The sequence below is a fragment of the Dicentrarchus labrax genome, unplaced genomic scaffold (genome assembly GCF_905237075.1).
Source record: "Dicentrarchus labrax unplaced genomic scaffold, dlabrax2021, whole genome shotgun sequence".
NCBI lineage: Eukaryota > Metazoa > Chordata > Actinopteri > Moronidae > Dicentrarchus > Dicentrarchus labrax.
In genome coordinates, this window is record NW_026136721.1 from 2,923,137 (window position 1) to 2,947,315 (window position 24,179).

General features: G+C 41.9%; 1 protein-coding gene across 1 annotated transcript; it reads right to left on the reverse strand.

Annotated features, from left to right (window-relative positions):
* Positions 1-4,031: 4,031 nt before the first annotated feature.
* Positions 4,032-16,668, reverse strand: LOC127354932 (dynein axonemal heavy chain 17-like). Its single transcript, XM_051385312.1, has 22 exons — positions 16,163-16,668; positions 14,998-15,185; positions 14,514-14,703; positions 13,948-14,047; positions 13,780-13,865; positions 13,373-13,498; positions 13,133-13,285; positions 12,545-12,634; positions 11,623-11,790; positions 11,427-11,543; positions 11,041-11,291; positions 10,672-10,864; positions 9,064-9,210; positions 8,867-8,972; positions 7,898-8,001; positions 7,633-7,752; positions 7,366-7,558; positions 6,318-6,484; positions 5,986-6,222; positions 5,651-5,820; positions 5,405-5,540; positions 4,032-4,903 (listed from the first exon to the last, which is right to left on the reverse strand). Exons 1-22 carry the CDS (start codon positions 16,514-16,516, stop codon positions 4,898-4,900), a joined length of 3,402 nt encoding a protein of 1,133 aa, XP_051241272.1. The 5' UTR covers positions 16,517-16,668; the 3' UTR covers positions 4,032-4,897.
* Between the last annotated feature and the right edge of the window lie 7,511 nt (positions 16,669-24,179).

Genomic DNA, 24,179 nt, shown 5'->3' on the forward strand with positions numbered 1-24,179 from the left:
GTGACTCAGCTGGGGGTAATTATTCAAGTCAGCCATGTTTGATCACAGTGTTGCTTGTGTAGTTCCTGAAGTGAATTATGGCGTTGTACCGGTGCTGTTTTAAAGTCTTTTTTAACTTTGTGCTGTATTTTATACAACAACAAACCTTTTGAGAATCATCAGTCTAATGGTTGGACAATCATTCAGCCAGGGTTGCTATAATATCAGTTTATTGTCTCATTAACATTATATTCTCAATCTCTCTGTTTGCTGGTATGAAATGTAAATGTTAAACCACTCAAATGACACCATCAGTTACTCTGCACCTGCCTCTCCTTTGGACCAGTGTCCCACTGAGTGTTCAGTTCACTGATCAGTTCCTGTTTCAGTGCATGTCAGCCAAGTTGATTGGTCAGTCTGAACATTTCCTTAAACGACATTTCAGATGTTAATGACATCTTGTAATGTCCAGTAGCTCACAACGTAGAGCTGAAGCCCCATGCACCAATGCTGAGCCCCTGCTGCAGAGACCGTGGGCTCGACCCCCAACTGTGGCCCTTTGCAGCGTGTCAACCCCCTTCTCTCTGCCTCCACTTCCTGACTGTCTTCAGCTCTCTCTATCCATCAAAGATATAAAAAGACAGAATATATATATTTAATAAAAAAAGAAGTTCATGTGTTCTTTGTATAACAATAGTAAGAATCATTTCTTAATTTAAACTTGGTGATTTACAGGCTCTTTTCATGCATGTTAATGAAGTTAAAGAGGAAGAAAGCCAGGGCAACTTTTCACACCTTGATGTCTTACTGTACAAACCACAGAGAGACAAAGTGTCTTCAGACGACCACCCACCTAGAGCCGAAGGATCTGTCCTAGGTTTCTGCCTTTTAACAGGCAGTTTTTCCTTGCCCTTGTTGCTTAGAGCTTTGAGATGGTATGTCTGGGGGTTAACTGATTTTAAGTGATTGTAAAATTGAATTGATCTTTTCTGTATTTTTAGTAGGAGGGGGTATTGGCCGAGCTCTGCTCTGCACAGATTATTTGGTGCTTTTCTCTGCACCTGCAGGATGCTCTTACAGAACTCAGTGTGGAAAGATTCTATGATTGTTTTGTTCCATTTGACAATTCATTATTTAGTTTTGGTCCCCAAATTTCGCTGAAATTATTGGTTATTGGTTGATTATTGGTTCTAGTACAAATTGGAAAATTTTAAGCCAGATTTCGATTGGAATATAGATTTTAATGTTTCTCCTTATTGCATAGAAAGCTCTCCTTGCTTTGTCCCTGAGATCTTTCACAGCCATGTTGAGGTTCCCTGTGTATGAAATGTTGAGGCCAAGGCAAGTGTAAGTTTTTGTATGTTGTAATTTAGTGGTGTCTAAATAGAAATTGTGTGTAACCTGATTTCTGTATTGTTTCTGAAAGATCATTATCTTAGTCTTTGCTGTGTTTACTGTCAGGGCCCAGGTCTGACAAAATCTCTGGTGCTGCTGCAAACCTTCTTTAGTAGGTGAAAGCAACACTTATTTTCCATCCATTACAAAATAGCCTTAAACATGACTTCTGTATACAATCTGGAATCCACACACACACACACACACACACACACACACACATTCTATTTAGATCAAACACATCAAAGAAATAGAGTGGAATGCGATGATGTCAAACGCTTAGAATTTAGGACCTTAACGCACTTTGGCAATATGTATAGTGTTACGTCAGGCCAATAAAGCCATTTGAATTGAATTGAATTGACACAAACCTACAATAATCTGTCTGATTTGATTCACTGTTCAACATGGATTGTAAGGTTGCAACAACAGAAAAATTCACGCAGTGGCAGGTAGAGAAACTCCGTGAAAAACACAAATATGACCAAGAGTGCTGGTCGAAGGACTCTATGCAGCTCAGAGAGACCATAGGTGGTCTGGAAAAGAAAGTCCAGGCTCATCAGGCAGAGCTGAAGACAAGAGAGGGGAGAGAGAATGAGCTCAAGGAAAAACTGAAGAGCAGCCAGAAAGAAGTCAAGAACCTCTTCACTGAGAAGGAGAAGTTGATAAAAGCAAAAAAGAACAGTTATCAAAACAATTTAGAGATAAAAGAAAGGTTAGAAAAGAAGATGACTGATGATCAGGAACGCTACGAGAAAACACTAGCACAATGGAAACAGGAAGTTGAAGAAGAAATGGTCAGCATTAAGGCTGCCGATGAAGAAAGGATGGCAGAGTTTGTCCAAAACAGAGACCGTATGCTTGAAGAGAAGGCACAACAACATCAGTGCCAGGTCAAACAATTGAAGCAAGAGCACCTTGAGAAGGAGGAAGAATACAAAAAGGTTGTGGACCAGTTAGAAAAGGACCTAAAGGCAAAAGAAGCAGAAATAAGAAGAAGAACAGAACAAGAAGAGAAACGAAAGGCTGATGAAAATTATCAGAGAGCCCTCTTTGAGCAAGATTATGAGTTGAAGATACGGAAATTAAAAGAAAAGATCAAAGACCTGGAAGGGAGGGAAAACCTACGTGAGACAGTGAATAACTTAAGGAAGACCCTTGAAGAAAAGAACACAGAAATTGCACGTAGAAAAAAGGAGATAGCAGCTGTAAAGAAGGAAAAGAAAGATATTATAGACTGTTTGAGTAAGGAACAGAAAAACAGTGCTATTTTAAAACAATGTCTCAGCCAAGAGACAGAAGAAAAGCAGACTCTGAAGGACGAGAAAAGGGTGGTCGACGACATGTTAAAAAAAACGGCTGAAGAGCTTCATGTGGCCAACAGACAAATTAGCGACCTGAAAGACACAGTACAGACCCTTAAATTACGAGTAAAAGGTACTGATCCTCAGTTAAGCACACTAAAGGATAACGTCGCCATATTACAAACAACTAAGAAAAGATTTGAGGAGGATATACAGGGATGCGTGTCTCTTGTTGATAAGCCCAAGAAATTAAAAAAAAGACTCCTCTTGCTCAAAAAACGATACATTCATAATGACAAGGCAGTGGATGCCAGTGAAAACTCTGTTCCTCTGTATAAACATATGGTTTCCTGTGAGAAAATAAGAAATTCGCATCATGAAAAAATCCAGCAGTTTCAACAAGGCACGATAAAAAAACTTACTCAGCGCATAGAGTCGAACACCGTCACTGAAACGAAAAAACTTAACTACTACATCCGGTTAGTGAACAAGCAGGATGGACAGATTGCAAAGTTAAAAGAAGAACTAAAAGAAACAAATCAGGAGCTTATAAAGTCCAATATGGAGCTTAAAAAGGCCAAACCCATACATCACAAGGTCAGCTGCTGGATTAAAAAAAGGGCGTTTGGAAAGAACAAGGCTTCCCCAGAGGTCGCAGCAGAGGAACCACCATCCCTACACCCAGAGGACTTTGAGGCACCAGACTGCCCGGAGGAAAACATCCAGTCATCTGTGCATCAATCTACAGATGAAGAGACATCATCATCCTCACAGCCAGATTATTTGATGGATGACAAGACTATCATACACGTAAAGCCGTATGTAGATGATGGTCTCCCATCAGTTGACATCTAAAATTCTCCCTGTGTCTGCGTGGGTTTCCTCCGAGTGCTTCGGTTTCCTCCCACACTCCAAAGACATCATATTTGGAAAAACTCTTACATCTAAATGGTTCACCATGAAAAAATACTCCTCAGGAGAGCAGCACAATGTGTTGACTCAGTGCGGTCAATGTCTAAGCAACACAGTGCAGCATAGGGCGACACGGTGCCTCAGTGTTTAACACTGTGGCCACACATACGGTCCTGGGTTCAGCCTAGTTCTTTCTGTGTGGAGTCTTCATGTCCTCACCGTGTCTGCGTGGGTTTCCTCCGAGTGCTTCGGTTTCCTCCCACACTCCAAACACATCGTATTTGGAAAAAACCTGAATAAAAAATAAAAATATAACTTTAGTAACACAAATAACTTTTAAGGACATTTTTAAGGGAATATTTCATTTCTGTATGAAGCAATGAGAGTGAACTTATTCCTACTTTATATATTATATATTATATTATATTAATTTGTGGTAAAAAAAAAATTTGTAGCACCTTACACCTTTGGTCGAGGCAGACGACCACCCACCTAGAGCCAAAGGATCTGTCCTAGGTTTCTGCCTTTTAACAGGCAGTTTTTCCTTGTCCCCGTCGCCAAGTGCTTGCTCATGGTGGTACTGTTGGGTCTCTGTAAATAATGTTATAAGGAGTTCGGTCTAGACCTGCTCTATTTGAAAAGTGTCCTGAGATAACTTCTGTTATGAATTGGCGCTATACAAATAAAATTGAATTGAATTACACACAGAACATACACCTGCAAAGAACATAAAAAATAATAAAAGTGCGACAGCAATAATAGTGACCAGTATTTAATATTTACTGTATATGTTTGTGTTTTCCCTTAAATATACCTTAAATAATAACACTGTTACGGCTGCGGTCGGCACCCACCCCACGCATATAACTTAGTCTAGTGTTTCTATGTCAATCTCAGTTTTTCTTTTCAACTCGTCATTCACAATATTTTCTATTTTTTAGTTCTTTTGATTTGTTACTTTTTTGTTGTTGTTTTTCTAGTTTTCTCAAATTCTCCTCTAATTTATTGGAAACTATTGTAAAGTTGTATTTAAGACATATTAAGTCCTAAAATTGAGATTGTTGCACTTCAGACTCTGTGAACTTGTCTACGTGGATATTTTTGAAACCTGATATTTTCCCCTCCATTTAAAGACAATGCCAACCAAACGGTGACGATAACATAAAACAGTTCGAAGCAGCTTCAGCCGTGATACATTTATTCAGAAACATTTAATAAATTCGGTTGATCAATGAACTCAACTTCTGAACTTTGAATGATCAGATGGAATAATGAATTAATTATTCAGACGTCTCCTCTTCAGCCCATCAACACTGAAACAAAGAAACACATTATTATTAGTATATTATTATTAGTATTATTATTATTATTATTAACATTATTAACTACATTGTGCTCATGAATCCACTGTCAGGGTGAAGTGAAGGTTTATCTACAATCTACAACTAGTTAGATGATACTAAATCCCTCCACACTGGACCTTTAATGTGAGTATGAGTGTTTGGAAGACTACAGACTGAAACAGTCACAACAGGTGAGATACGGTGCAGTAGTCATATTATATTGAGATATTTTGTTTTATTTATATATATAAATGTTGTGTTTTTTAACTCCCAACCACTAGGTGGTGGTGTTGTAAACAGGCTCTGATGTTGGATGTTACAGCGACTGTGATAAATACAAATACACACGTTCATTATCCCAATTTATCACAATATATTGAATTGTAACCCTGTATTGTGATGTATTCACGGCCGATTCTAAAGCTAGCTATAACAACAAAAAACAGAGTGATGTCAGAGTGATGTCACTACCTGTAGCTGTGCCGACAGGTGTTCAGGCAGCTGGACCCCTGCAGCTTCCAGCAAGATGATGGTTTCTGTCAGAGGGAAACTGGAGGAACAGGAAGACTCTTCATCGCCGCCAGCACACTGAGTCACCTGCTGCAGACTGCGCGCACACACACACACACACACACACACACACACACACACACAAGAGAGATCTCAGGTGAGTTTACCTGTGTCTGACTGAGTCTAGCAGGTCTCAGGTGAGTTTACCTGTTGCTGACTGAGTCCAGCAGGTAATTTGTGTACATGTGTGTCCAATCGTAGATGATTGACAGCAGGGAGTCTCTGAAGGGTCGGAGGTCAACCTGCAGCCAGCTGTGCAGAACAATGATATCATCCAGGTCAGCAACCTCCCTGCTCAGACTGTGGAGTGACTCGATCTGAAACAGGTGAGGTCACAGTGATGACTCAGCAACATCAGCCAGCACAGGTGTGACAAACCTGACCAACACTTGTCGAGAGCAGGGTCTCTACCCACGATGCACCACAGCAATATTTACTATAAAACAATACTGCAGTAAAACACCTAGACAGGTGTGTCTCACCTCCCTCCAGAAGTCCTTCAGGGTGGGCGGGGCCTCTGCAGCATCCAGCTCCTCAGGTCCCAGCCGTCTGCTGTAGGTCAGGAACTCCTGCAGCACCACCAGCCTGTCGCTCTGCCACAGGTACGAGTACCTGTCCAGCCCCACCCTCAGACGCTCTGCCTCCTCTCTCACCTGCAGCAGGCGATGCATCACTTCCTGTTCCAACGCTGAGAGTTCTGGACACTGCTGCAGAGACACCTGAGAGACAGACAGACAGACAGACAGACAGGTATATCAGAAATGTTTCTCTACCTGCAGTCTGGAAAGAACTGAATGTGTGATGTCACAGTCACCTGGTAGTTGCCTTGGTGACTCACAGAGATCCTGGGTGGCAGACTGGCTGCTGTGTAGATGTCACTGATGATGTTCTTCAGGAGGTCAGAGAGGCCGTCGCCCACTGACGGCTCAAACACACTTCCTGTTTCCTCTAACTGCAGACTCAACTCCAAACCCCCCCCCTCTTTTTAAAAAAAAAAAAAAAAAAAGAAAAAAAGGGGAAAAAAAAGAGGGAGTAAAGGGGAGAAAAGGGACGCAGTAGAGTGCAGTAAAGGGACACAGTAGAGCGCAGTAAAGAGAGTAGAGCGCAGTAAAGGGACGAGTAGAGGCAGTAAAGGGACGCAGTAGAGTACAGTAAAGAGACACAGTAACGAGTAAAGAGACGCAGTAGGCCAGTAAAAGACAAGTAGAGTGCAGTAAAAGAACAGTAGAGTGCAGTAAAGGGACGAGTAGAGTGCAGTAAAGAGACGCAGTAGAGCGCAGTAAAGAGACGCAGTAGAGCGCAGTAAAGAGACGCAGTAGAGTGCAGTAAAGAGACACAGTAGAGCGCAGTAAAGAGACGCAGTAGAGCGCAGTAAAGGGACGCAGTAGAGTGCAGTAAAGAGACGCAGTAGAGTACAGTAAAGAGACACAGTAAGAGTAAAGAGAGCAAAAGGGACGAGTGCAGTAAAGAGACGCAGTAGAGCGCAGTAAAGGGACGCAGTAGAGTGCAGTGAAGAGACGCAGTGGAGTACAGTAAAGAGACGCAGTAGAGCGCAGTAAAGGGACGCAGTAGAGCGCAGTAAAGAGACGCAGTAGAGCGCAGTAAAGGGACGCAGTAGAGCGCAGTAAAGAGACGCAGTAGAGCGCAGTAAAGGGACGCAGTAGAGTGCAGTAAAGGGACACAGTAATCGAGTAAAGGGACGCAGTAGAGTTCAGTAAAGAGTCACAGTAGAGCGCAGTAAAGAGACGCAGTAGAGCGCAGTAAAGAGACGCAGTAGAGCGCAGTAAAGAGACGCAGTAGAGCGCAGTAAAGAGACGCAGTAGAGTGCAGTAAAGAGATGCAGTAGAGCGCAGTAAAGAGACGCAGTGGAGCACAGTAAAGAAAGGATTTAAGGTTTCGAGGTGTGTGTACCTGTGGGCTCATGTAGTCAGACAGTGAGTGCAGTGATCTGAGCAGTAGCTGGAAGAGTGCGTCCTGGACCTTGTCATCAATGTGGTCCAGATACCTGATCCAGGACTCGAAGGAGTCCTCCGCTCCGTACAGACTCCTGTTCACCTGAGAACCAGAATCACATCAGGACCAGACTCTCCTCCTTCTGCTCCACCCCCTCAGGTGTTATCTGTGGTTACCTGTGTTAACTTGAGCAGCTCTTGTCCCTCCTCTCTGATTTGTCTGTAGCTCTCCCCTGTAGCTCCGCCCTCCAGCAGTAAGTCACCTGAGCGCTGCAGCAGGTGAAGCTCCGCCCAGCCCTGCAGGTGCAGAAACACACAGATCCAGACTCCAGTCCTGAAACCAAACTCTTCACAGATATTTGTTGATTGGCCACAAGTTCATATGATCATTAACATCCTCCTCCTGAGAGAGAAAGAGTTGAAGGTCAGAGGTCAGACTAACCTGTATGATGTTTGTCATGGCGTCCATGTTGTTTCTGGCTTTGCTCACTGTGGAGTGGAAGATTAACACACTCTCTCTCCGCTGCTCCACCAGGTGCTGCACACCTGAACACACACACACACACACACACACACCAACAGTAACCTGTCATTAATATAATCACACAGTATCAGATATTCACAGTCTCGCTCATGGAGTTCGCTCAGCTTCTCTGTTCAAAGCCTCTTTTGGACGCCTCGCTCACAATCTTGAGGTTATGAATATAATCCTGGTTCTCTGACTAGCATAAGTGAGTGTCTCACTATGGGAATGCCTCCTACGTGACCTCGTCAGAAGCTCAAATAACCTTTTTTTACCTTCATTGTTGTTGAAGAAGAGACACCCCGCTGATCAATGAACACATAATCAACAAGGTTATTAGAAAGATCAGCTGTGATTAGAAAAGAGGAGAGCCTTAATTACCATCACATGTGTAAAAATTACAGGCTATAAGCGTTTCAAGATACAAAAGTTTGAAATTAGCGGTTATCTTACCATATCAGCCACAAGAAGCAGGTAACTATCGTCTAAAAATAATCCATACGGTTGGCCTTCCAAATCGTAAAAGGGCGACTAAAGCTCACATGGAAGTGGCACTACAATCAGCGACCTCTGTGGCTGCAAATGAAGCCAACACTTAAGTACCAAAACATGCAGTTCCTGTAACGTCCACTTGAGGCTGGCTCCAGCAGTGAGTCATTCTCCATAAGGCAATCAATAAGGAGTCAGGATTGCCGGGATGGCGACGGCCAGAGCCGACCACACTGAGCTTCACAACGCCTCATCACAAACCAATGGGGGAACGTCACCAACACGGACCGTTTATTATACAGTGTGTGGTCGCTCGCAGAACAACCAGACCAGTTCCAGCAGAAAACAATGAAACACATTCAGCTGAGACACGTTGTGATGTGTCATGTTATGTATCACCTTCACAGCTCCAGGTGTTCCTCTGCAGTTCTGACAGAGCCCGGTACAGCTCCTGCTGCTGGTCCTGGATCAGAGGAAGCTCCACCTGCAGGGCGTCACTGATCACCTGAAGGAGGAACACAGTCTGTCACACGACTTTCACCTTCACCTGGACCTGTCAGCTTCAGGACCACAGTGCCGTCTGTGTGTGAGGGTACCTGGTTGTAGCAGGACACCATGTGACCCAGGCTCAGGCGGCTCTGAGTGACGTCTTCTCTGACTGTGAAGAGCCGAGCAGCGTGGGGGAGGAGCTCCACATCTCTCTCTCTGCTCACATACCTGAGCTCCCTCAGCACCGCTTCCAGCTGCACACACACACACACACACACACACACACACACACACACACACACACACACACACACACACACACACACATTGTTTAGAAATGTGTTCCAGGCGTGTATGAGGAGATAATCTAGATACAACCCAGAGCAACAAGTGTCCATTCTCCCTTTACAAGATTTTCAAGTTATTTAATCAATGTAGGCTCTAAACAATACAGTATAAGTAAGACAAATAAGACAGTTTAATGATGTTCAGAAAACATTCAAAATATGACATTTGGAGAAGAACACAACAAAATATTTTGTGGACAATGTTAAAGTCACAACATTTAAAAACATCAAAGTTCATAGGTTGAAACTGAAAACTGGCGAATAATTTCACGGTTGTTTAATCGGAAATTTAAATTTAGAGTAATCGACTAGTCTAAAAGTAAGAAAACGCTCAGAAAACAGTGAAGTTTTAAAGGTTGTAAACACTCTGTTACTACCCGCTATATCCCGTTACACACATTATATGCGGAGCAGTTTGTTCCATTATCAGATTTACATCATTCAATATTCAGTCAATGCGTTGGGATGCTACTGAAATGGAAAACATATGGACAATAACTTTGAGCTGACAAAGTCAACAATGATTGTGAAGAAAATGAAGACGCTGTTCATCTTATGAGATAAAGAGAGAAATCACTCTCAGGGCTGATTCATGGTTGTGAGATAACCTGATACATCATGCCCTTAGAGGTTTTATTTGTGATGTGAGCCACAAAGTGTAGATGACATTATCGGCGATGATGTGAAGTCCCAGAGGATAATCTTACAGCTTTCAGGGAGCAGGTAAGCCGATGCTACGTTGGCTAACTGTCAGTAAACATATACAGCGAGGCTGACAGTTTCTCAGTGCTTCCTGTGAGTAACCAAATGTTAGGACTACAACTTCTAAACTGGGACAAAGCAGACTCTTAAAACCACTGGTGGCATTAGTGCAGGGACGGGGGGTGCTGTCTGCGGGGGCTATATGACCGGCTAGTGGCGGGTGGCACAGAAAGACCACATTAACCAGCGTTGTTCATTAATGAAATAAAATAATGAATTTAACACACTAGTAGTATTTCTGCTGTTGACTAGCGAGATTAAATGACAGAATTTCAAAAGTGAGGATGTGCGTGATTATTCAAACTTCTCAAATAAAATCTTTTATCTAATTTTTAAATTATGACTTTGTTAACATGTAGAATTATTTATTATTATTTTTTTAATATTAAGCCTTTTTTCTGTCTGATTTTAAAAGCTGGTCTGCGTTTATTATCTGAATTATATAAAAGACTCTGCAGGTCAACCCAAGTTTTATCTTTCTCTGGGGGACACCACGTTACTGACCGTAACAGTGACATCAGTCAGTAACAGCCAATTATATGAGCTCCTGCAGACAGGTAACTCTCCAGCTCCTCTTAATCAAACCATTTGTGGATTTATTCTGACCTTGTGGCTGCAGTTCACTCCCAGCATGCCTTGCTGTTTTTGTTGTATCAGAGGTTGTTGAAGGATGAACGCACAGTCTGAGTCCAGCTGGCAGCTGCAGTCAGTCCTCAGTTGGTCTCTGAAGTCCTGCAGGAGGTCCAAAATCTGCTGGGCTCTCTGCTGGACCAACTGGGACTTAGCTGAGCCCATACACCTGAACACAACACAGACTGTCATTAAAGACTGAGTCCAGGTACCTGAACCCAACACAGCAACTGAGTACAGGTGCAGACTGGATCGTGATTATCTATCTCTCCAGCATACTTGAGCGTACGATTAATTGTCTAAACCAGCCAGGAGACCTCGCTGTGTGTGTGTTCTGGTTCTTACAGGTATTCGACCTTCCTGTAGTTCTCCAGAGTGTTTTCAGTTCTCCGTTTGAGCTGTTGAGTCCAGCAGAGTCCGGCTGCAGCGGTCGGAGTGAACCTGCTGAATGTCTCTGGTTTATCTCTCTGACAGTAGAACAGCACCTCAATCTGGTCCAATTCCATCAGGACAAGCTCCACCAGGCGGATCAGTTGAGGATGCAGCTGATCCTGGATCAGAGGACGGTCCAGCACGAACTCGAACATCTCCACCAGCTGAAACACAGACCAGATCAGACCAGAGCTCCTCTACGGTCAGTGTGCTGTGTGGCCAACGGAAATGTGAAAACCAAAATCGGGAAACGGTGTTCCCTGCAGCTGCTGGACTGTGGTAGATCTGTAGACCGGTACCTTTGAAGCAGACAAGAAGTCGCAACAGTTCTCAAAGGCTCTGCTGAGGACGGACCCCAGCTGTCTGTCCAGGTCCAACATCTGATCCTGAAACTGATCCAGGTGCAACCTGGAGCTCTGGGAGAAAGAGGAGGAGGAGTCACATACAGCTCAGGTTCAAACAGGAAGTTCCTCACACACATTAGCTGACTGTCACCTGGTCGTCGGGGTCGGTGGGGTCACATTTACACTCAGACAGAACCGTCACATGACTCAGGAAGTCCTCATACACGCCCTGAACCGCATCAGTCCACATCCTGCCGTTGACACCAGACAGGACGGTCTGATCCACCTGATTATACTGCAGAACGACACAAAACGCCTCCTGCAGGAGGACAGAGGAATAACGACAAACACAAACTAGACTCAAAGTACTGCAGATGCTCAGTGGTAGAAAGTACATTTACTCAATTACTGAAGTACAATTCTCAGGTACTATTATTTGATTTTATGATACCCAACTCATTATTCCCTCATTATCCCAGTTCACCACCACCAGTGTTTCAGTTTAACCAGTGACCCTGTAAACTGGAGACTAGGGGTACAAATATTTACTGATACAAGTCAGAAATCAGTTTTGTCCTTATAGATGCGACTACATCGGTACACAGACCCCTGGATGGATCTAAATGTACCATTAACTGGTCGATCGTCCGATTCTACATTTATGAATCTGCTGACTGAAGTTTTGCAACTAACAACGTCTCCACTCTCCTGAGAGATCAAATTGTGAAATTCACAATATGTGACGGAGTAATTCTGTGGTCCTCTCACTGAAATATTGTATTCAAGGAGAGTTTGATCTGCTGATAAAGGAACTGTCTCTATCTCAGTTCCTCCCTTGTTGCTCTCCACTGGAGGTTCCTCTGCAGGCTGTCGACCGTCTCTGCACCGCAGCTACAAGTGGCTGAGCTATCCTGTCTGTCTGTCTGTCTGTCTGTCTGTCTGTCTGTCTGTCTGCTGTAGTCGTCTGACCTCTTAAACTGCTCCGGTAACAGCTGACGGGGTCCAAATTATTGAACTAGTAATAAGTGCAGCACCGTGTGTGTGTGTGTGTGTGTGTGTGTGTGTGTGTGTACCCGGATGCTATGCAGCTGTGTGAGGAAGTTGTCCAGGTGTTTGAAGACCAGGTGTAGAGGAACGTCCCAGGTCTGTGTGACTCCATCCTGCTGTCAGAGTGTCAACAGTTCACTTTCTCACACACAGAGTATTCCTGCCAACAGCTTGTCATTGAAATGTCATTAAAACTATGCAATTACTAATTAAGCATCGATGTTACAGTTGCTCAAGTCCTGACACAGCTAAGTAGCCAATCACACATTGACGATCAGGCTGATCTACTCTGGCACTAGCAGTGGCATTGGTAGCCAGCAAGGCAAGGACTGAGCGTAACCGTAGCGATGGTGGACAGCGGAGGTCAATCAAAGAACTGCGATACAATCATTGATGGACCTACGCTGTGTGCTGCTGTCACTGGTTCACTGGAACCAGACTGAGATCCTCTGTTTCAGGAGGTCTCGCTCCACGCCAAAGTTAATTGACAGCTCTCACACCAGAACAAGATTTAAGCAGCCTCAGTACTACAGTACCCATAAGGCTCAGCAGCAAAGCTCACCAAGTAAAATCAATAATTAGACTCAAACATCTCATGTGGTCTGTAGCTCTACCTGGCTCTGGTTCTCCAGCTGAGTCTTGCACTGTAAGTATGCCTCTCGGAAGCTGAGCAGAGTTCGGATCACCAGGCTGACATCACGATGGACCAGAGCAGGGTTCGACACCAGACCACGCATCACTTCCTCCCCACACAGGAACTTCCTGCTCTGCAGCGGCAGAAGAAGAAGATAAAGGTTTGATGACACACACACACAAACACACACACACACACACGCACACAAACACACACACACCATCTGTATGAAGAGGTTGCAGATCTCCTGCAGCAGGACCACCATCCTGGAAGGTCTACAGTAGGACTCGGACCTGATCCACACCAGACGCACCTCCTCCATCACAGCCGCCATGTTGGCCTCCAGCTGCCAATCACAGACAGCCACAGAGTGATAATTCCACAGACTTGCAGCAGTGAGTATCATAGACATATATACACAGACGCCACATTGGCCGCTGGATCGTAAGTCAACAGACTGACCTGTAAACAAAGACAGTAAACGTTCTAGTGCTTTTTATGAAGAAAAATGCAGCTCCCCGGTTTACTGTATTTGTTTACAGGCCAGTCTTGCCGGGTCAATATGGCATCTATGTGTCTGTGTCCATGGTGAGTGTAAAGCTGCTCACACACATTAAACATCTGTACCTGCTTGTACTCCATCTGCTCCACCTCCTCCAGCTGCTTCTGCAGAGAGTTCAGGCTCAGAGTCACATCTTCAGCCTCCTTCAGAGCTGGGAGGAGGATGTCAGAGAGCTCAGAGGGGTTTCAGGGGTTTGTATGAGGTATTATTATTATTATTATTATTATTTCTACCTTCCTGGACGTCTCTGTAAATGTCTGTCAGAGTGGCCCAGTAGACGCTCTCTGCCGTCTGAACGATGGACCCCAGCTGTTTGGCTCTGCTGCTCATCAACTGAACCACAACAACAAACAACGGTTAACAGCTGCAACATTTATCTGACAAACAAATATAAATGCTGAGGTTATTACTGTCCATATAGACACGCACAGGACTGAAGAGAAAGAAAGTGCTGAAAGGAGCTGTAGTAACTGTTTGAACAGTGAAAGAAGATCTGACAACTGAAGTGTGACCTGCATTGAAAGGCCAGTAAACGTCATCTAAAGTTCCAGTGTGTGGGATTTAGATTTAGATTGTATTTGCAGATGTTTGTCCGTTCTGGGCTACTGTAGAAACAAGGCGGTTGTGTTTTTGTTACCTTAGAATGAGCTATTTTTATCTACACATACCACAGGCATGTTTCTACAGTAGCCCAGAATGTAGTTTGTAGATGTAGTTTCTCCTTCGTGGTGAAGCGACGTCACTAGATGGCACTAAATCCCAAACTCTGGACCTTTACGATGCTTAGTGACATCATCACCTGTTGCTGGATGAAGTTCAGGTTCTTCAGTCTGTTCTTCCAGAAGTTAAACTCCTCTGTGGGAAGCGGTTTGCGTCCGTCCAGAATCGGCTGACTTGAGTCTCGCTGCAGGAACTCTGACACGAGCTCCGCCCACTCTATGATCGACGAATCACAGGCATGGAGGAGCTTGTGCACGTCTGACAGCTTCCTGTTAGAGGAGAGAAGAAGAAGCTCTCTTTTACCTGCGCTGTCAGCAGCCGTGCAGGAGAGACGCTGTGTGGTGCACTGTGGGATTTTATAACTGAACTTTATGAGCAGGACACGCTTTTACGTCCTCTGACTGTGGAGATCTGATGTTTTCACCTCACAGATGATGAAGAAAGACATTAATGCCGGAGACAGTTGTTCTCTCTTGCTCTTAAGTAACATCATACTCATAAATAATACCCTCATGTATGACATCAAACACAGACAAAGGCTCAGCTGGACGACATCAACATACCGCCCTTCGTCGTGGACAGCGTCGCCACGGAGAGCGTCAGGAAGAGACAGATGTGTCAGTCCCTCTATCTGAGCCTTCATCACCAGCGCTGCATTTTTCAGTCTTTTCATGGTCCTCAGAGCCTCCTCAGCCACGCCCGCCTCGTAGCTGCTGTTCATCTCCAGGTTGCCAAGCAACGGGCAGATCACCTGAGGGGAGAGAGGACAAGCCTTCAACCTTTAGCTGTTAGTTACAGCCTGAACGTCCTGCAGGTGGCGCTCCGTCAGACATTGACCATAACTTGTGTAAAAGTTTAAATTAACCATATTTTCAATTAAGCCTTAGTTTAAATGAGCCATAATTTATAGTAATTATTATCTTAAATTAGCTATAATTGTCAGTTAGCCTGATCTTATATTATCTAACATTATATTTTACTTGTAGCATTATTATATTATCTATATTTTACAGGTATTATTATTATTATTATGATGTTATCTATAATGTGCAGGTATTATTATTATTATTATTATTATTATTATATTATCTATATTTTACAGGTATTATTATTATATTATGTATAATGTGCAGGTAATTTATTATTATTATTATAATATTATCTATATTTTACAGGTATTATTATTATTATATCATCTATATTTTACAGGTATTATTATTATATTATGTATAATGTGCAGGTATTATTATTATTATATTATCTATATTTTACAGGTATTATTATTATTATAGTATCTATATTTTACAGGTATTATTATTATATTATGTATAATGTGCAGGTATTATTATTATTATTATTATTATTATTATTATTATATTATCTATATTTTACAGGTATTATTATTATATTATGTATAATGTGCAGGTATTATTATTATTATTATTATTATTATTATATTATCTATATTTTACAGGTATTATTATTATTATAGTATCTATATTTTACAGGTATTATTATTATATTATGTATAATGTGCAGGTATTATTATTATTATAATATTATCTATATTTTACAGGTATTATTATTATTATATTATCTATATTTTACAGGTATTATTATTATAATATTATCTATATTTTACAGGTATTATTATTATATTATGTATAATGTGCAGGTAGCATTGTTATTATATAAGTTATATATTATATTATATATTAGCCACTGTACCTCCTCAATGACAGTGACGCTGTAGCTGAAGGTGTCTCCTCCTGGAACTTCTTGAATCATTAAAATACTTGTGGCATTTTCTTTGGTGATGACTTCGTGGTTCTTCTTGGACACACAGATGACTTTGGTGTGGACATTTTCGGGGAAGTGGAGGCTGACGGAGAGGACGGACTGTGTCTGCTGCTGCTGCTTCCAGATGAACAGGTTGCAGTTATCCTGAGCGCTGAGGAACCTGTTGAAGATCAACTGGTTGTCTCTCTCTGAAACAAACTCTCGCCATGTTTCCGGATCCAACCTCAAACTGATGATGGTGAAAGTCCGGACGGGGTCCAACCGCTCTTCTTTATTCTCCATCTTTAGAATGACTAAAAGCTTTTATTTCTCTCTGTCTGTCTGTCTCTGTTTTCTTCTCGGAGCAAACAACAAGATTTAAACAACAACTATTTCAGTCGAGTCGTCGAAAAAAACAAAAACAATCTTCATAAAATATCAACGGTCACTGCTGCCTTCAGGGTCTTCTCTTCCAGTCGTTAATACGAGTTTTCAGTTTTCAGTTATTTTTAATTCAGATTTTGGTGCGTGGTTTTTAGTTTTTGTAGTTATACTGGGTTATAAGTTAATTTTATTTCATTTTATTTTTTATTTTATTTTATTTTATTTTTTATAATTTTATTTTTTTTTTTTTATTTTTTATTTTTTTTTAAAATTATTTTAAGGGTTAGGGTTTTTAATTTTAGTTTAATGTATGTTTTGTATTTTGTATGCTACTGGATAATTGAATTTCCCTCGGGATAAATACAGTATCTATCTATCTATCTATCTATCTATCTATCTATCTATCTATCTATCTATCTATCTATCTATCTATTTATTATTATTATTATTATTATCATTAATTTTTTTATTGGAATAATATCAATGTTGTAAATTATTTTGGCCCTATCTTATTTTATCCCCTTTGGAATTATTATAATGTATTTTGATTTTATTTTTCTGATTTTGTTTTATTCCCAGTATATTTCTTTATTTTCAGGAATGTTTTTCATGTTCTTTCCTGTTTTAATTATTATTTACTTATTTTTATTTTACTATTTATTTAACATACCATCATTTAATTTTGTTCATTGTCCATTATTTTATTAAAAATATAATATATATGTATGTGTGTGTGAGTGTGTGTGTGTCTCCCTGATATATTATTATTTGTTCATTCATTTATTTATTACTTTCTAAGAAAATCCGCCATAAAAGCTATAACAAAACAAAAAGAGAAAGAAAGACGATTAATCAGTGACTGACTTCCTTAGACAAACATCTCAGACTCAAAATAGTTCATTTTCAGTTAAAAATAACTTGTTGGGGTTGAGTTAAGAATTCATAAACATTTTCTTAATGAAATAAAAACGATAAAAGTTCATCATTCAAAGTAAAAAACATTTTCCTCCTCTTTAATCTCCTGACTTGTTGAGCGTAAAATATAATTACGATAAAATCTTATTTTTCCAGAATGTAAAAAGCAATATTAGAAAACATCTGAACAGATCAATAACACTAAATGTTGTTAAGTTTTATAAAAGCTTGTTGTTATTTTCTGCTCCTCTCTGGTTGTTAGTCACAAACAGTCAATGTGCAGTTACACTCCCATCCAGCAGGAGGCGACCTCGGCTCTCCGACAGCCGGCATTAAATCACCAGAAGAAGAAGGATAGCGCGCTGTGATTGGTTGCTGGATGGTATATAAACAACATGGCGCGGAGTGAGACGTTGTGTGGTGAGGTCGGAGTAAAGGTGAGGTAACGTCGCTGATAACAAACTGTTGGGGTTTTCCCGCTTCATGCAATCTGTGTATTAACTTTATATTTAAATATATATATATTTGTTTGTTCTTCCGGAAGTGACGATGATCGATCGATACAGGGGAGTCGAGCTGTGTGGCGGGAATGTTTGTGAAGATGGCGGAGGCGTTACCATGCGCTCTGTGTGAGTGTCGGTGTTGTGGTGAGTTTCTGCACAGCTGCAGAATATTTGGACCCAATTCAATCGATTCATTGTCTCAAAGTTAAATACTCATTAAGACCTTACAGATGTTGTTGTTCGTTATATAAATCATTTCTTCCTTCTATGTAACTTATGGACTAAAGTGTCTTTATATGGACTGGTACTGTCTCTGTGTCTTTATATGGACTGGTACTGTCTCTGTGTCTTTATATGGACTGGGACTGTCTCTGTGTCTTTATATGGACTGGGACTGTCTCTGTGTCTTTATATGGACTGGGACTGTCTCAGTGTCTTTATATGGACTGGGACTGTCTCAGTGTCTTTATATGGACTGGGACTGTCTCGGTGTCTTTATATGGACTGGGACTGTCTCGGTGTCTTTATATGGACTGGGACTGTCTCTGTGTCTTTATATGGACTGGTACTGTCTCTGTGTCTTTATATGGACTGGTACTGTCTCTGTGTCTTTATATGGACTGGGACTGTCTCTGTGTCTTTATATGGACTGGTACTGTCTCTGTGTCTTTATATGGACTGGGACTGTCTCGGTGTCTTTATATGGACTGGGACTGTCTCGGTGTCTTTATATGGACTGGGACTGTCTCGGTGTCTTTATATGGACTGGGACTGTCTCGGTGTCTTTATATGGACTGGGACTGTCTCGGTGTCTTTATATGGACTGGGACTGTCTCGGTGTCTTTATATGGACTGGGACTGTCTCGGTGTCTTTATATGGACTGTCTCGGTGTCTTTATATGGACTGGGACTGTCTCTGTGTCTTTATATGGACTGGTACTGTCTCTGTGTCTTTATATGGACTGTCTCAGTGTCTTTATATGGACTGTCTCAGTGTCTTTATATGGACTGGGACTGTCTCAGTGTCTTTATATGGACTGTCTCTGTGTCTTTATATGGACTGTCTCTGTGTCTTTATATGGACTGGGACTGTCTCGGTGTCTTTATATGGACTGTCTCGGTGTCTTTATATGGACTGGGACTGTCTCAGTGTCTTTGAATGTAGAATCTAACAATGAAACTGTCGCTAAGATTGTTTAAAGTCTTGTTTATAAAGGCAGATAATTCCTGACAAAGAGGTTTTTATTCTTGTTGAGTCTACAAAGAGACGAGCTTAAAGATTTCTCCTTACACGTATTGTAAGTTTTAAAAGATGACTTATGTTAAGTATTAAACAAACTTCAATGTATTTGTTGCGTTTTGTATGGAGGTATATTTAAGGATTTTATAACAAGATTGCAGAATGAATGCGTTATATTTCATACTGGATTCAACAGCTTCAGTGTCTTTGAGTCATCTTATTTTCACAATCTCTTCACCTGCCAGAAGGTCTCAGGTGTGTTTACAGCCAGGAAGCAGCAGCAGGATGACTCGGACTCACTGATTCAGTCTCTTGTTAAACAACTGTTAAACTATCAAACAGAAATAAGACGAGCTCAGTGGTTGAATCCTCATTTTGTAATATTCCTATCTGACTTTCAGTGCATCCCAGAGTCCTGCTGTCCTGAAGTGGATCGGTCTGAACCAGGACCTGTGTGATGTGACTCTGCCCCCCCCGGACTCATTGCACTGACCAAAGGTAAGCTGAAACCTCAGTCTGGATCCAGATCAGCTGTTTTGTGGACCAGGTCCCTGTATGAACCCATGTACGCTGCCTGGAAGTGATGAAACGAAAGGCCGACTGAAGCCCCTCCCGAGCAGTCTGTTCACAGAGGGGGGGCCGTGACAAAACCGGACTGAAGCGTATCCTGATCCAGGCAGCGTATACGGGTTAATACAGGGACCAGGACTTAGGATTGGCTCTGACAGGAGGTGCTCTGATTGGCTCTGACAGGAGGTGCGCTGATGTGCTCTGATTGGCTCTGACAGGAGGTGCTCTGATTGGCTCTGACAGGAGGTGCTCTGGTTGGCTCTGACAGGAGGTGCTCTGGTTGGCTCTGACAGGAGGTGCTCTGGTTGGCTCTGACAGGAGGTGCTCTGATTGGCTCTGACAGGAGGTGCTCTGATTGGCTCTGACAGGAGGTGCTCTGATGAAGCTGTGATGTCATCAGTAAGGTGAGTGATCTGAACATCCAATCACACATCAGCACTAACAGTGTTCTTCAGACTCCTGGCCAATCACAGGTCATGATGTCCAAGTGGGTGGGGTTAACAGCTGGGAGATGATGTAAACAAAAGGCCGAATTGTAGCCCCCCCGCCAGGCAGTGTGTTCTCAGAGCGGGGTGCCATGACAAAGATCGACCGAAGCGTTTATCTGATCCCACAACAGCTGACTGAAGGTCACATGATCAATATCAACCAATCACAAAGTGGTTCAGTAAACTGGCTCCACCTGTCCAGTTGTGATGCCCCTAGTGGTGGTTCCGACCCCCCCCGGTTGGGAACCAGTGGACTAGCTCACTAGAGTAGTCTGGACTTGGTTCCACAGGTACTGATGAATGCAGATAATGTGACTAACATCCAGTGAAGTCATTAATATATAATAGCACAACCTGACTGAAGATTATCACATGAAGATGGCGGAGGCGTTACCATGCGGTCTGTGTGTATCGATGTTGTGGTGATTCTCACGTTAGAAGCGGCTTTTTTTTTTGTGTGTGTTTTTAACTTCCAGTCAGTTTCTGCACATCAGCAGAATATTTGGACCCAATTCGATTGTCTCAAAGTTAAATACGCTCATTAAGATCTTACAGATGTTGTTCGTTATATAAATCATTTGTTCCTTTTGCAAAATGGAAATGTTGTAATTTCTTCTATGTAACTTATGGACTAAAGTGTCTTTATATGGACTGGGACTGTCTCAGTGTCTTTGAATGTAGAATCTAACAATGAAACTGTCGCTAAGATTGTTTAGTCTTGTTTATAAAGGCAGATAATTCCTGACAAAGAGGTTTTTATTCTTGAGTCTACAAAGAGACGAGCTTAAAGATTTCTCCTTACACGTATTGTAAGTTTTAAAAGATGACTTATGTTAAGTATTAAACAAACTTCAATGTATTTGTTGCGTTTTGTATGGAGGTATATTTAAGGATTTTATAACAAGATTGCAGAATGAAGTGCGTTATATTTCATACTGGATTCAACAGCTTCAGTGTCTTTGAGTCATCTTATTTCCACAATCTCTTCACCTGCCAGGAAGCAGCAGCAGGATGACTCGGACTCACTGATTCAGTCTCTTGTTAAACTGAGAAACTATCAAACAGAAATAAGACGAGCTCAGTGGTTGAATCCTCATTTTGTAATATTCCTATCTGACTTTCAGTGCATCCCAGAGTCCTGCTGTCCTGAAGTGGATCGGTCTGAACCAGGACTTGTGTGATGTGACTCTGCCCCCCCCCGACTCATTGCACTGACCAAAGGTAAGCTGAAACCTCAGTCTGATCCAGATCAGCTGTTTTGTGGACCAGGTCCCTGTATGAACCCATGTACGCTGCCTGGAAGTGATGAAACGAAAGGCCCCTCCCGAGCAGTCTGTTCACAGAGGGGGGGCCGTGACAAAACCGGACTGAAGCGTATCCTGATCCAGGCAGCGTATACGGGTCAATACAGGGACCAGGATTTAGGATTGGCTCTGACAGGATGTGCTCTGATTGGCTCTGACAGGAGGCGCTCTGATGAAGCTGTGATGTCATCAGTAAGGTGAGTGATCTGAACATCCAATCACACATCAGCACTCTGACATCAGTGTTCTTCAGACTCCTGGCCAATCACAGGTCATGATGTCCAAGTGGGTGGGGTTAACAGCTGGGAGATGATGTAAACAAAAGGCCGAATTGTAGCGCCCCCGCCAGGCAGTGTGTTCTCAGAGCGGGGTGCCATGACAAAGATCGACCGAAGCGTTTATCTGATCCCACAACAGCTGACTGAAGGTCACATGATCAATATCAACCAATCATAAAGTACTGGTAATAAAGCACACAGGTACTGATGAATGCAGATAATGTGACTAACATCCAGTGAAGTCATTTAATATAACACAACCTGACTGAAGATTATCACTGACTATCTGGACCTTGTTGCCTCTGACTGTTTTTAATCTGCAGCTCTGACGCCAGGAAGTGAGGAACTGCAGTGCACTGTGGGTGATCTGGATGCTGGTGACGGCAGCGACAATGTTTCTAATCAGACAGACATTCTGACCTTCAAACGATGAATCTTTAATTGTATTAATCAATAACTGAACTGAAGCACGTCTCATCCTGTGAACCGTCTGATACAGACTGAAGACCTGCAGCTCATCACATTTGTATTTTTCACACTGACGTCTGTTTATGTGTAAACCTACAGTATTTAATACAGTTCGTAGTGGGCAGTGAAAGTAATGTCTAATTTACTTTTTTTCAGAAGTGTAAAAATAAAATGAGTTGAACTGTTTTGAATTTTCAGCCTCTGTTTCAGTTCAGACTGTGAAACATCTTTTTATAACGTATTTATTAAAGAACTGAACTTCCTCTGGGTGTCTTATTTCTACTGCAGTGTTTACTGTCTCTAACTCTGTCATCAGTTGGAAAAGATCTACAGACGTCTGCTCAGTTTTAATGTTTGGACTACTGTTACAGTCGGTCCTCTTTAAACTCACTCTCTGCAGTTAATCCAAAACTCAGTACTCAGATTGACAAAGTAAAGCAGATCCTGTTCAGAATCCTTTTTAATTCCCTATTACTGGAACTGTAAAGTCACCAAATGATAAACCACCACTGATAAAACATTTATTCACTGGATGTGAGTCTGGTGGAGCAGAGAGGTCACAACACGGGACTGTATAGCAGTAACATTTAATGTGAGGCTGTGGTCTATGGTGTGTTTGAGGAGGAAGCAGGTTTGATTGTTTTACTCTAGATGGAGTATTTGTCAATGATATCAAGTATTTTTAGAGTACTACAGAATGGATATACAGATACCATCATAGTTACTAGGGTTGGATTTGTCCCCACTGCAATACCACAGTGAACAATGCAACAGATACACATACAGTAGGTACGTGTTCAGCAGAGCCCCGGGATGCTGATGGTCAGTGTTTGAGTGGAAGTTTCAGGGTTGTCTCTTGTTGACCCAGACGCAGCTGATGATCCTCTGTTGGGATTGATGGATCCATGTTGAGCTATATTTAGCAGTTGAGAGCAGGAAAAAATGAACAAAGCGGACTGTGTTCACATCACGCACAGGTGTGGTGATAAAACAGCAGCACAAATTATTAAAGGTCCAATGTGTAGGATTTAGTGGCATCTAGTGGTGGAGTTGCAGATTGCAACTCATTGGCTTTACTACTCTACTCCTTCATACCTACTACGGTGGCCATGAAGTACACAAAACCCTTATTTAATCTACAGCCACTGTTTGGTGTGTCCATTCTGGGCTACTGTAGAAACAAGGCAGTTCACCATGGCGGACTCCTTAGGCAACACGTGGCCGCTGTCGATACAAACAGTTGATTCAAAGGTAATGAAGACCTTTAACATGAGTTAACAAGTTAATTATAATAATGATGTAAATATGAATCATAATATTGATGATAGTTTATATATTAACTGTTTTATATTATCATATTTATTGATCGTCATGTATCCTCAGAGGGAACTGAAATGATGTTCAAACTACAGAGTTGTTGTGGAAGCTGGATGTTTGTTTCAATCAGCCACTGCAATACATTGAAAATGTTCCAGCTAACAAAGTGAGATAGAGCTGGGCTTATGTTTGATTTCAATGTATTTAAATATATTCTGTACATGTTGTGAAATATTGTGCCTCCAGTTCAACGTGTCTGTTTGAACAGAGTTTATTGGCTTTCTCTGCCAGGACAGGTGACATGTGATAGGACAATCAGTATTTATTAAAGGCAGATTATCACATTAAAACTTAAAATAGCATTTTGCAATCATTAGCATATGTAATGTAGGTGCACAGGTAAAAATAAAGCTTACCCTCTGTGGTGGAAGTTTGACCGAATAAAGGAAAAACCAAACAAAGAGAAATTTGTCTTTGTATATTTATTCAAGCTTCTGCG

What these genes read in the sequence shown, in the direction of transcription:
- LOC127354932 (XM_051385312.1), bottom strand. Translation starts at nt 16,516, where the DNA reads ATGGAGAATAAAGAAGAGCGGTTGGACCCCGTCCGGACTTTCACCATC. An exon ending in GCAACCTCTTCATACAGATG is followed by an intron (nt 13,286 to 13,372) that starts GTGTGTGTGTGT and finishes CTGCCGCTGCAG; the next exon opens with AGCAGGAAGTTCCTGTGTGG. An exon ending in CCATGACAAACATCATACAG is followed by an intron (nt 7,753 to 7,897) that starts GTTAGTCTGACC and finishes CTGCACCTGCAG; the next exon opens with GGCTGGGCGGAGCTTCACCT.